The 14,010-nt window shown below is 41.7% G+C and overlaps 1 protein-coding gene across 2 annotated transcripts in view; it reads left to right on the top strand.

The window, feature by feature from the left end:
* TP53BP2 (tumor protein p53 binding protein 2) overlaps positions 1-14,010 on the top strand; it is a 49,846-nt gene that overhangs the window by 4,482 nt on the left and 31,354 nt on the right. For both annotated transcript variants that reach the window (XM_080938557.1, XM_080938556.1), the window contains exon 2: positions 13,234-13,381. In XM_080938557.1, coding sequence (XP_080794683.1) covers positions 13,234-13,381 — 148 coding nt within the window. The remainder of the gene's footprint in view (positions 1-13,233; positions 13,382-14,010) is intronic.

Genomic DNA, 14,010 nt, shown 5'->3' with positions numbered 1-14,010 from the left:
GGGCCTTGGAGGGTCATTCTTAATCTTCTAGGAAGAGCTGGCAGGCCCCTCTGCCTCAGACAATAAGAACTTTCTGCACTGGAGCTGTTAAGGAATACTGTTTCTCCCTTATCTCTTGGTGATCTACTGCAGTGTGGAACTCCTTAAAAAGGTTTCTAAAAACTCTTCTTTACACTAAGCCCTTGTGAAGTCTACAGATCTGCCAGGTTCTCCTCAGTTCAAATGGGATAACTGAGCAGCAGTGCATGCTGGTCTAATACCTTCATGTTATAAACCTCTCCCTAGATTTTTCCACTAACAAGTATCTCAAAAGAATAAGAGGCATAGGACGTAAGAGCTTAGAAATCCAGAGTGCTCTTTTCAGCTCATGCCAACGTAATCAAGCCAAACACTAAATACTGGGTTTTGATAATGTGTTACATACATTTTTCTCTAATCAGTTAGAATGAGAAAATGTAGATAAAATGACCTCATTTGAAATATATTCTTAGTTGGAGTGGTAAATAAGACTTTTAAGATTCTACATCTATATTGAATGTAGAAATTTCAGGAGCTCTTTAGAGGAGCAGGCAGCATTATTAAAACACTAAATACTAGGCCAGGTGGTAGTGGTCCACACCTTTAAACCCAGCACTCGGAAGGCAGAGAGGCACGTGTATCTCTGTGAGTTCGAGGTCAGTTTGGTGTATAAAGTGAGTTCCAGGACAGCAGGGTATACAGAGAAACCTTGTCTGGAAAAAAAAGCAAAAAATACTAAATACTGTTTTATTGGAGAAATACAAAGTCTTAGTTGTGGGTAAGAAACATAGCAAGTATGTTTTTTGGTTGTGATAGTGTTTTTCTATGTAAAATAATTTAAAAGATGTTTTGTTTAGATTATGCTACCATAATTGTCAATGAAAATAAATGCCTAGTTTACTGATCATAACAACTGGACTTCTGAAACACAGTAGTTGCTTTCTTAGGAAATTTAAAAAAGATTTTGTGTGTGTGTGTGTGTGTGTGTGTGTGTGTGTATAAGTGTAAATGTATGTGCATATGAACACAGGTGCCTGTGGAGGCCAGAGGTACCAGATCCCTTGGAGCTTAGAAATTTAGGTAAATTTCAAACATAAACGAAAAGCCCTATAGAAATGCAGTGTTATAGAAAATACAATAAACAATTATAAAGTATTAATTTAAGTGATAATAAAAAAAGGTGGCTAGGGCACTTTTTTGATCTTCCACTGTGGGACAAACTGTTTGAAAACCTAGAGTTGGAGGTGGGTAGAAGAGGTGAGGGAAACCTAACTCCCCTGCAGGTCAAGCAGAAGGCCTCTATTTAGAGTTCCTTTGCCTAACACAGCCCTATAACCTAGAGAAAGCTCAGTAGCTAATCTTGTAACATAGCAGAGTTGATCTTTCTGCTCTTGTTCAACAGAATTTGAAGCTCAAAGCTGTTTCAGTAGTTTGCTCCTGGCCATTCTACTGAAGTGAGATTTGAACTAGCTACTTGAAAGTACATGTGCTGTTCAAGCTTGCAAGCCCATAACTTGGGCTATGATATTTTTGAACATGGCAGAGCAACCAGTTGGAGTGTTATTTTGACTAACTGCTAATGATAACTTCAAATACTGCTTTTCAGGGGCTAGAGAGAAAGCTCAGTAGTTAAGGGCACTTGGTCTTGCAAGGGACTGAAATTGGCTTCTCAGCACCCAAGTCGGATGGTTCAGAACAGCTTCTGTCCTGGGGATACAACGCCCACCTCTGACCTCCATAGGCACGTACTCACAGACAGCATATACTCTCACACACATATATGCACATAAATAAAAATAAATCTTTAAAAGTTCTTTCCATAATGCAACTAACTTTTGAAGTAGAAAAAGACAATAGATTGAGAAGATTGGTTGATTTCTTACCAAGTTCCCAGTAAAAGGGAGATGGTTACCTGCTCCTCAGTAAAGGAAATATTGCAGTAACCTTTAAAACCTTTCTCCTACTACTGTAGAGTGCACCTCAGATCTTTCTCATTCATAGAGAGGGAGAAGGGGCTTAATAATTATGAAGGCTGTCTAACACAGGCACTGGGAAATGTTTAGGATGAAAACTGGAGTAGCTGGGCTCATGGACAACCATTTCCAGTTGGTTGGATGGTACAAAAAGACTGAAGAAGTAGTGGGGCATCTCTTGCACACTCAGGACTGTATGGTGAGTCCAGTGTCAGGGCTGATTTGGATGGAATCCTAATTGGCCTATTAATTTTTTTTTTCCACGATGGCTATTGGGGACAGCACATATTCAGTACGTTTTAAGTGAATGTCTGCAGTATTTCAGGCCCCTTTCTGAGTCTCATGGATACAGAACAGGACAACTTCAGGAAGACTACCTTTTATGAAGCTTGGGGAGATAGAGACAAACGGAAAAGGAAGTAATGGCCTTAGATGGGATTTACGTTAGGCTAATGTAGCTGCTTTGTATTGAGTAGTCCGGGATCTGACATTGGCAGTGTGAGCTGCAAGTCAGGAAGCAGAGGGCCAACACTGAAGATCCCCACATGAAACAGTTCAAACAGGCAGAATCCCTCCTGTCTGGGGCAGAGACTTATTAAGCACTGGAAACCAGCTAGACCAGAGCTCTGAGGGCTAGAGAGAGCGGCAGGCGGCCGCATGGAGCTTTTCTGTGGAAGGGCAGACACTTGAGAGCAGGATATTGAGAGTTGGTGTGGTCTCATGACTAGGAAGGCTTGGTCCATGGAGAAAGGATTGTAGGGCCGCCATGTGGAAAGGTTGAGAAGTAGACAAAACGCCTTGCCATACCAAGGCTTAGCCGATGGTACAGTTTGGAGAATCAAAGTTTACCGTTTGCTCTACTAGCTTGCATCAGATGACATTGAAAGGTCCCTGGGTGAGAGGAGAGATAGATTTCCTCAGGTTGGGAATCAGAATAAGGTAAGAATCAAACTATTTGCCTGTCATTAATTTTTTTTACTTCCCATTCTGTATTGGGGACCAGGTTAGGGCCTTGTGCATGCGGTCCACAGCACTTGATCTTAAAACAACAAACCCAATGATTATTTATTTTAACAATGCATTTTGTCTCTGTGTATGTCTGTTTACCATGTGCGTGCCTAGTGCCTGTGGAGGGCAAAAGAGGGTGTCAGATTCCCTGGGATTGGAGTTACAGATGATTGTGAGCCACAGTGTGGGTGCTGTAGATTGAGCCCAGGTCCTCAGAGGAACAGTCAGTGCTCTTAAACATTTATCTCTCCAGCCTTGTGGCTTTTTTCTTACTTTTGAGTTAGGATCTCTGTAAGTTTCCCAGTCTTGTTTAAACGTGTGCCATGGTGCAGAAAGACCTTACATTTACAGCCTTCTTTTCTCAGCCTTCCAGAGACATAGCTGGTGTATAGCCTTTGCCACTAGGCCTAGCTCAGTTCTTTAATTAATGAAGTTTTCACATGCTTGTACAACCTTGGAAGTGCTTTAGAAAGCTTTTTGACTATGTAGCTGTGTTACTCTAGTGGCTTCAGACCCTAACTACTCCATGATGTCCCTTTTGTTTTGAAAATAGAAAAATGCTATTTTCATGTTCCTAACAGATGCAAAATGTGCAGAGACCTAAGAAAATCAAGTCAAGCCGATGTTAATTTTAGAAACCGTTTCTTTATGTTTTCTCCATCACACAAACTGTAGATGATGACCACTAGTCTGTGAGATGCAGGGCATTTTTGATAAATGTGTTTATGAAGTAGGAACACTATTTTGAACAAAAGATTCCCTTTATTCTCTTATTTGGTGTGTGTAAGTGCATGCATGCCACAGTGCACACGTGTACATCAGAGAACAACTTTCAAGGGAGAAGCTTTTCTTCTACAGTGGGCTCTGGAGATGCATCTTGGGCTGTGAGGCATGCACAGCCAGCACTGACCTGTTGGGCTTTCTTGCTGGCCTCCAACACTGCCGTCTAAAGGCATCTGGGATCTTTGGTATGTTGGCCATTGCTCTGTAGAGCCAGAGGCAGGCGTTTGCGCTCTTTCTTGCCTTTCTTTCCCTTCAGCCATTTGGTCAGTGTGCACCAAGACTCTTAGCTCCAGTCTCTTTCTCTCTTGGTGGTGCAGCACTCACCTTGTCATTATTTTTGTTCCAGTCTATTCAAAATTGTGTATTCCTTGTGGTCTCTCTGAACAACAGTTTTTCCCTCTCCAGGGTTCTTCAAGACAGTCCTCTAATACAGCATAATAAACTCCCTAGCCAGCTATCAAGTTTCTTTGTTACACAGCCCAATGAAATTAAGCCTTGTTGTAGCAAGGATACATCCCATTTCAGAAGTTGTAGCTACCTACAGGAAGTGACCAAAGATTCAAAACAACAACATTAGCATTTATAAGAGAGCATCTAGCCATACTTACTGCTATCTTCATGCTCTTGAGTAATCTCATTAGGGTGCTGCAGGCCTTACTTGGGGTGTTTGCTTTTTCTCTTGCTCACTGTCAGTTGTGCCCTTTTGCATCTTGCTGTTCATAGCCAGCTCTACTCCATTGGACTTTGCCATCTTTCTGTGTGAAAGGCAAAATAAAATGTTTAATACTACCTTCATGTAGAACAAGTCACATATGTAATCATAAAGTAGCATCACCCACTTTAGGGGAGAACACATTAATCTTACAGAGTAATTGCAGACAGGAAGAATTTATTAAATACCCATTTTGTTCCTTTTAATTTATTTGTGATTATGACAGCTACTGAAAGCAGGGTGACCTCAAGGGACATTGCTCTGGATGATATATTTGGACTTTGACATTGTTAACTTTGTCTCCAAATAGGCACAGTTGTATCCTTTTCATTTGAGACATTGTCTTGCTTTGAAAAAGCTCACTATGAAGTAATGCTGTGTGCTTATGGGTGTTTCTTGAGGTACACATACTTCCCTGACCAGGTTCCAGCCTCCTGTCACTGTGCCCATCATCGTTGGAGCCTCAGATCTCTGACTTGGGGCTATTTATTCAGACAGAAACGGATTGCGCAGCTGCTGTGTGCAGGGGCTGAGTGAACTCAGTGGGATGTAGTGAGGCAAGAGTGGTTGACAGGCAAAGAGAACATTTACTCTGTGGCAGTTGGGGGTGTGTGTAGGAGTAGCCAGAGGAGGTTTTATGTCTGAATCAGTCTACAGTTGTAGTGATGGCTTCAATGTGAGGGTATGGGCAGGGCCTGCAGATAAGCTGTTCCGGACGAGAAGAGAGGAGAGTGTGGGCTTTAGATTTCCTACTTGGTGACTTGAAACTATTACTGTGGAGCACATCATTTCATAGAAGTTTCAGGATTCTTCCCCATTTATATGTAACCAGACTGGCCTGGAACTTGGGATGACCTTGTGCCTCAATGTCTTGGGTACTGAGATTATAGGTGTGAGCTACCATACCCAGCTAAGCTTCAAGCACATAGCATCCCTATCAAAACAAACAAACAAACAAGAAACAACTCCAAAATCTGAAATCTGGAATGTGGACAAGAGGTCATGAGTAGAAAATTTCACATCTAATCTCACGTGAAGAGTAGCAGTTAAAAATGCATCCTTGAGGCTGTATGTATTAGGTACATGTAAGACACATAAATATTATGTTTATACTTCAATCCCCTTCATTAGATTTTTAGATTGGGTATCTGCAAATGTCCCAAAATACAGAGATGAAGTTAATTCTTTGTAATCGTAAGCCTTTTGGGTAAGGGATGCTCAGCCCTTATTTTCTATAATTGCATTGGAATTATCAGAAATCAGAAAATGCAAAACTGTTCTAATGACTTCCCCAGCAATAAAGCTTACACTTTATTTTTAAAGATTTATTTATTTATTTTACATACAAGTATACTGTAGCTGTCTTCAGACACACCAGAAGAGGGCATCAGATCACAGATGGTTGTGAGTCACTATGTGGTTGCTGAGAATTGAACTCAGGACCTCTGGAAGAGCAGACACTGCTCTTAACTGCTGAGCCATCTCTCCATCTCATCCTGCACTTCTTATCCCTTAAGAACATTTTTATTTATTATTTTTATGTTTATGGGTGTTTTGCCTACATGTATGTCTGTGTATCATGCATGTACAGTATCCACAGAAGTGTGAAGCAAACTGGGACTGGAGTTACAGACAGCTGTGAGCCACCGTGTTGGGTGCTGGGAATTGAACTCAAGACCTCTGGAAGAACAACCATTGCTCTTAACCACTGAGCCATCTCTCCAGCCCAATACTCCTTATTCTTGACTTTCTGCCCCAGAAAAGGCAGTTTTCATCACTGTGTTCCTATTGCTTGAACTGTGTCTGCATGATGACTGTACATGTTAGTAAGTGCATAATTCAGAGACACTGAGGTTAGCAAGGGGTTGGGATTAAGGGGCAGACAGATGGGCTTCCTTTGAGTGACTGACTTTGATGAAAAACATGCTGAAAGATGAATGTAGAAGCAGCTCTTAATCTGCTCATATATATGGTTATGTTACATGACAACTTTGTGGACACAGTTTTTCCTTTCCTGCTTTATGTGTGTATGTTCAGCATCTCATTGGTCCCATTATTTTGCTAAGGCCTCTCTGTGGGGGCTGAGAAGAAAGGTCATTGAGTAAAGTAATTGCTGTGAAAGCATAGAACTTGAATACGGATCCTCAGCATCCACATAAAAGCCAGGCTTGGCAGTGCATGACTGTAACTCCAGTAGTGGGGGGCAGATAGAAAGGCTCAGGGGTGAAGGTAGGAGGCTCACTGGCCAGACAGTATAGCCAGTTGGTCAGTTCTATTTCAGACCTTGTCTCAACTGTAAGCTGAAGAACAATAGAGGAAGACACTGACCTCTAATGATGTCAGCCTCTGACCTCCATATGACACCCCTGTGTGCACATGCACAGATCATGTGACAATCCTGTGTGCACATGCATGGATGCACGTACAGACAATCCTTTCTGAATCAAAGTGTTTGCAAAGGTTAGTTTTGCAGGGCCAGGTAATAAAGGAGCTTTGTGGTATTGTTCCCCAAGAAAGCAGTCTAGGGCTTTGAGTAAGTACAACAAAATATAAAGCTGGAGGGACATTTGTTCTTCACAGAAGCATAGGAAACCTGTCAGCTTTCCTCTAAATCCCACCACCAGCTTAGTAACTTAGCAGCTTTGTGGAAAGTTTCTTATGTGTTGGGGATTTTGAGAAGGATTTTTGTTCTTATAGATTATTAATTTTTCCTTGAAGTGCAAGTTTTTCTCCTTGTAAGCCTGATTTCCTCCAGGTAAACCTGGGGTAAGTGTGAGTTTTTGCAAATGGCGACTCTGAAGGTATGGTGGTCAGCCTTGCTGTTTGTTACAACAAACATCTTAGATCCACATTCCACTTCTCTTTCTCTGCAACCTCACATGGCGTTTAAACCCAAAGTAATAGGGCTACAGAGGCGGCTCAGTGAGTACAAGTCTTGTGCTGGCAACCTGTGTTTGGTCCCAGGGAACCATGTGGTGGGAAGAGAAAACAATAGCCATAGGTTGTCTTTGACCTCCATGCATATAGTGATACGTACATACCACCTCCAATGAACATATACATACCTACATGCATATACATAATATCAAGTAAGTAAACTTAAACCCAAAGGAAGCTTCTTGCAGTGCCTAGCCAGTGATCTGTGTGTCTTCTTGTCTTCCAGCGGAACTAACTTCTCTTTGAAAATGAAGCACACAATATCAGTGACACAACATTAATTTCTTTGGGGTGAATTCCGAACTAACTTCTCTTTGAAAATGAAGCACACAATATCAGTGACACAACATTAATTTCTTTGGGGTGAATTCCAATAACTTCTGATACATGGTTTACTTTTTTTTGTTTTTGTTTTGCTTTGCTTGAGACAGGGTTTCCTTTGTATAGCTCTAGTTGTCCTGGAACTTGTTCTGTAGACCAGGCTAGCTTTAAGCCTAGAGATCCACCTGCCTCTGCCTCCCAAGTGCTGGGATTAAAGGTCTGCCCAGCCTTTTTTCCTTTTTCCTTCCTTCCTTTTTTCTTCCCCCTCTGTCCACAGCAGTCACAGAGTCTTCCACTTATTGAAAGTGAAAAATTGTAAGCGTTGCAAATAGTATAGCCTAGGCAAGCACCCATAGTGGCTCATAACCATTTGTAACTCAGGTTACAGAGAATCCAGTGCCCATGGCCTTAACAGATACCTCCGTTCACGTGAATAGGAAATGTGTGCTCATGTGCATGCATACAGTGCACACAGTGCACATGCATAGACACACAATAACACTAATTGCATTAAAAAAAAGTAAATAAATGGAATCCTAAGCTCTGTGGCCTTTGTGTCTGGCTTTTGTCACTCAAGGTATTGTTTTAAGGTTTGTGTTGTCACATGCACAAGATTGACATTGTTTACGGTAATTTTCATTCCATTGTAATATTATGGGTGTTACCAGTTTGTTTTTTGTTTCAGTTGGTTCTTGACTAAAGTTGAGGCAGCATGGTTATGCCAAAACTGTACTATTAAATATGCCTTTCATCTGTGTGAGAGTAATAATATGCATGAATAAAAGTGATACTTTATGGTGGTTAGTTTCATTGTTGATTCATTAAACCAATTTTAGTATATAATAATTGGCTTAGAAATTAAAATTCTCCTGCCTCAGTTTCCCAAGTGTGAGTGCATCATATCTGACTTTAAATTTTGATTTTTTTTCATTATGGTGATTCAAAATCACTTGATCCAAAGAAAACAACTGCTTCATTTTGTTTCTGGTTTATTTGTGGGAATTAAACTGTCATTTTGAGAATATTTGGAGCCTTCACAAGAACACACTTGCAAAACAAAGCTAAAGGGAGTTAGCAGTGCCTGCCTGGCCTTCTCTCTCATACCAGCGTCACAGGTAGTTCACCTTACTGCCATCCCTTCTTCAAGGAAAGGAAGGAGAAAGGAATTGATGCTTGTTGAGAACAAGGCTACATTTCTTTCTCTTTATAGCACTTCACATTAAAATGCATCATGGCTAGGTTCTAAGTTTAAAGATTTGAAGTGATATTTAGCCTTTATAACTTGGGAGAATACTTATGACTATGAGTATAAGGAAATGTTTGACATAATTTTAAAATAACATTTCAAAGCTGTGGGGCTTTCATTTTGTCATTTTGTTCTCATGTTGTCAAAGAGGAGGAAGATGCCATCTTTATCTTCTTCCTGGGATCCTTGGCAACCATGGATCTATCATCATCATCATCATCATCATCATCATTATCATCATCATCATTTTAACTATGTGCCTCCAGGAGCCTCATAAATTAAAATTCAAGGTTCTTATTTTGGTCTTTTACCGTGGTTCTTGGCAGGTTTCTAGACCAGTTTGTACACCATCCAGGACTTGCTAGAAATGGAGTCTCACATCTACTGTCAGGTGGGCCAGCAGTCTGCGTTTAACTGTCCTCTGTCCTTGCCACCATTTTAGAACCTCTGCCCATAAAGATATGTATACTAGTTTCTGCTTGCTCCTGTAATTTTTTCTTCTTCTCTCTGCAGAGACCTCATCTTCACAAATGTGACCAGTGTGTTCCCTCTTTGGGCCTTTGTTCTCTGTGGCATACTTGTTCAACCTTAGCTGGACTTGTGCCTCATTTCTTTTAGATGTGGCTGCCTGCCTAAGAGCCCTCCCAACATTGTAGGGAGGAGCTCGGCTCTTCAGCTGGTATTTGGCTCTCCTACAGTTCCCTCCTCTGTCTCACCTTGTCCTTCAGGAGGGAGATTTCTACTGTGCACCAGAGCTCCCTAGCCATCTGGTTCTCTTGAAGTTGCTTGAGTTCCTCCCTATGTCTTTCCACATAGCTTCCGTGTTCTTCTGCCATCTACTCCCCCCCCCCCCCGCATTTCAGTATTAACTACTTCAGCAGAGATCATTCTACACTACAGTCCGTAGATCATCTGCAGATGCTGGACCAATAAAACGAATATTGAATGAGAAATAGAATGGTGGTGGTCTGGTGTAAGACTGAAGAAATCAAGTCTGTAGCTTGCTGTTACTATATTTGAGACCATTTAGTGATGCCTGAATAGACTTAACTGAAACAAGCTGGGGGTAAGAGGGTGTGCCCTGGACCAAAACATTTCTCTGAAAGGCAGAGCTAATGGTAGTGACAAGTGTGGCCCTATGTGTGCAGTGATGAAGGTGACACAAAAGAACACAGTAGTTAAGAGCTCAGTCTCTGGAGGAAAACAGTCTTGGATTTGGATCTTGGCTGTGCCATGACTTGCAGAGGTTAACTTCCTTTCTGTGCTTCAGTGTGTTACTATATAAAGTGCAGTGCCATCTTGATGCATGTTGTGTACTTGTTATCTACCAGGAAGCTTGAGGTGCTGAAGGCACTAGCAAAGACAACCCTCATGCATTTGTAATGAATGGTAAGCTCATGACTGTCAAGTACAGAACCTATAAGTAGAGGTAGTGGCTTATGTGTGTCTGTGTGTCTATGAGAGAGAGGGGGTGAGGAGTGTATTGGAATTTTAGGTGGAGTGTCTGGGAAGATGTTATTGAGTGAGTGACAACAGCAGAGGCAAGAAGGAGACCAAGCTATGCTAATGAAGATCGTGTTTGACAGGAGCAGCAAGTGCAGAGTCCCCGGCAGCCATAGGCCGGGCCTGGCCTGTTGTGTAACAGCTTGGAGGACTCTGGGCGAACAGAGACTATGGGTGGAAGTGAGGAGTTGTAAAGTTAATGCGTGGCAATGTCCTTGGTAGTCGGTGTTGGTTTTATTGTTGCACCTAGTTAAATGGCAGTTCCTAGAGAGCATAGGACTCATTTTAAAGATAAGAGTATTTCAAAGAGCATTCTGTAGAAGTGTGGGGTTCTAATTAGATCTGTTCAGGAAGCCAGCAAAATGCCATTGCTAATCCAGCATTGAGGATTTTGGCACAGGGATTGAGGGCACAGCCACTTTTTATGGGGAAGAAGGGTGTTGGCTCAGGTACTTGCCATTCACACCAGTGCTAGTGCCGTGGGGGGAGTACTCAGGGAGGAGCACTGCTCACATCCTTATGGTAGTTATGCTTTAGAAAGCAAAGGCTAGGTGGCTGGCTAACGGAGGACTTCCTAGTGTTTCTCTGCCAAAAGCACAGACATCTTGAAGAGCAAAGGATAGATCAGAAAATGTACTCTGACCTTGTTTCAGTGACCAAGGAGATCACTGCTCTGAGCCTTTTTCTTCATTGATAAAGAGAAAATAATACCTGTTTTGTTTGTCTGAGAGCTGATGTGAGTCTTTGGATAATGCCTGTGAAAGTAGCAGGCAAGACAGAGTGGACAGAGGTCTATTGTGTGAGTGTGTGTTTGCCGATGCACTGTGGTTAGTGAATGTTCTTCTGTGTGGTATTAACTTACAGCGAAGACAGGTCTTTTGAAGCTTTAAACTTCAGAGAAAGTTTAGTGTGGATGAAGAATATGGAGCAGCATTACTTAATACTGTGGTTAAGTATGCTGGGTATTCTGGCTCAGCAGCAACAGAGTAGCGCTCTCTGAGCTTGGTTAATCTTTATTTTTTCCAATGTTGTCATGGCACTGTGTGTAAGGAGCTTACGTGCAGCCTTGTTGGCTAAGTTGAGGCTTTTAGGAACCACAGTTTATGCGGTACAGTTATCAGAATTCACAAAGCCCGAGGTTAGCTTGAATGCACTCAGTTCAAACTAAGAATTTCAACAGCATTTTACCTTCTTTTATATGATTTATTTACTGTTTTAACAGAATCCACTTTAATGTTTCTAGATTACTTTGTATGTGATAGACATTTACATGAGTTAGGGCACACCTTTGCAAAAAGGGGAGGTGAAGGATCCCAAGAAAATGTGCTTTAGCACCGAGGAGTAGAACCCAGGTGCCTCCAAATCTTCTGGCCCCCAGTGTGATGTCTGAGTTAATATCTGTTACTGTCCCTCCTCAGTGCTGCCCTTTCACAAGGAGGCTAGGCAGCTTTCTCACTGGGATGGTGGCCAGAGGAGTTTCAGCCTGGAAGGGAGGTCAAGTGACTTTTGGCAAACCCTCTAACTCTGTAATGCTACTATGTCACTGTGACCAGAGTGTAGATTCAACACACTCTGCTTTGTGTGTGGGTGGGTGGTTATAAACTCCACACTTTTTCAGTGGTCAGCACAGTCTCATTTGGTTATTTTTTGGAAGTATCCTGATGTATTGTTTATCAAGGTCCCACAAGTTTCCACAGTCTTTGCATTCTTTCTTCATTCAGCATGAAGGTAGGATGGATACCTTCTAACAGGTGTTTTTCTCCATACTGATGTGTACTGACTCCCATGGAGTAGGTATTCATGGGATTGAATGGACAGGGTTCCTGCATTTATCAGACTGGTTTGGTACTTGTTTGATTCTTCAGTTTCAAGAATTAACAAATTTTAAATAATTTGATAGACATAGAGATGTGGATTCTTTGGTAACAGTGCTTTTTAAGATGTTTATTTTTACTGGGAGAAAGATGTACAGTGAGTTTTAATTGTCTATTGGACTGGATTTCCATACAGGCTCTTGTAGGTTTTGGTATGCTAGCTAATTTCTACTGATTCTCATACTTAGAGTAGGTATTGGGTTTGATTGATACATTTCAGTTTAAAGGTTTTGGAGTAGTTAATGTCTTCATGTGATATAAAAATGAGGTTCCCTTCTGTGTTCTGGCTCCTGTTTCTTGTCCCCACCATCAGAATCTGTACTTGCTCTATTTTTATATATTCTTCTAAAGAGAAGTACGTCCATAAGTCTGTGTGTGACATTCACTCCTGAAGTCATCATATTGAAGTCAAACTTAGAGCAGATACCTGATTAGTATAATGCACTGTAACCCAGAACTTGTGAATTAAAAAATCCTCCTGCCTCAGCCTCTTGAGTAGCTTGGATTACAGATAGGTGTTTTACCACATCGGGTATGTATGCCATTCTCTAATCAACTATGAAAGAATTCATGAAAAGATCTGTTTGATGTCTTGATTTAACTCAGTTTTTGCTAAACAAACAGAACAATAAAACTGGCAAAAAAAAAAAAAAAAAAAAAAAAACTTGCTTTTCTTGTTTATCTGAAGGCTGCCTATGGCTGTCCTGTGGTGTTTCCAGGTCAGCAGGCAGTTCCTGGGGAAGGACAAGGACCCAGTGCTTAGAGCCTACCCCAGCTCTACTTTTTGTTTCAGGGCAAGGACCTAAGGGGAATGCCACCTGGGCAGACAAGCCAGGTAATGGTTTCCCTCTGTTTCAGATGTTCCTGACAGTTTACCTCAGTAACAGTGAGCAGCACTTCACAGAAGTTCCTGTGACCCCAGAGACAATATGCAGAGACGTGGTGGATCTGTGCAAGGAGCCTGGAGAGAGTGACTGCCACTTGGCTGAAGTGTGGAGTGGCTCTGGTATGGACCTGGCTTTCCGTCTGCGCTCTGCTGTCTTCTGTTGCTTTTGGATTCTGGGATTGGTACTGTGATGGGCGGGGTGCTCTCATTCACCTACAGATAGCAGAATAGCCTGCACTTTAGAAGGTCATGTTCTTGCTTAACTTTTTTGGTGAGCAGGAACCTTTTTTCCCCTGCAATAGAAGGAAGTCACTGAACAAAGACAGGTGACAAGTGTGTTGGACAGAAGCTTCTGGGATATTGCTATGGTCAAGTGCTTGGTACTCAGAAGTTTGTTTACTTATTTATTTTTGTATGTTTAAGTTTTCCTTGCTGGGCATTGGTGGTGCACACCTTTAATCCTAGCATCTGGGAGGCAGAGATGGGTGGATATAGGAAAGCCAGGGCTATACAAGGAAACTCAGTCTCAAAACAAAAACAAGCCCCCCCCCCCAAAAAAAAAAAAAAAAAAAAAACACCACCAGCAAACAAAAGCTTTAATTAGAAATATGATGCTTTCCTTCTTTGATGTTGGAGACAGTCTTAGTTTCCTGTTGCTATGATAAAATAGCTTGAAGCAACTTCTGAACCATAGTTGAGGTTGTCATCCTTTATGGTGGGGACATCATAGCAGGAGGAGCTTGAGGAAG

The sequence above is a fragment of the Micromys minutus genome (assembly GCF_963924665.1).
Source record: "Micromys minutus genome assembly, chromosome: 1".
In the NCBI taxonomy this organism is placed as follows: Eukaryota; Metazoa; Chordata; class Mammalia; order Rodentia; family Muridae; genus Micromys; species Micromys minutus.
Note: the sequence above shows the minus strand (reverse complement) of the source record. Positions and strands in the feature narration are given on the sequence as shown.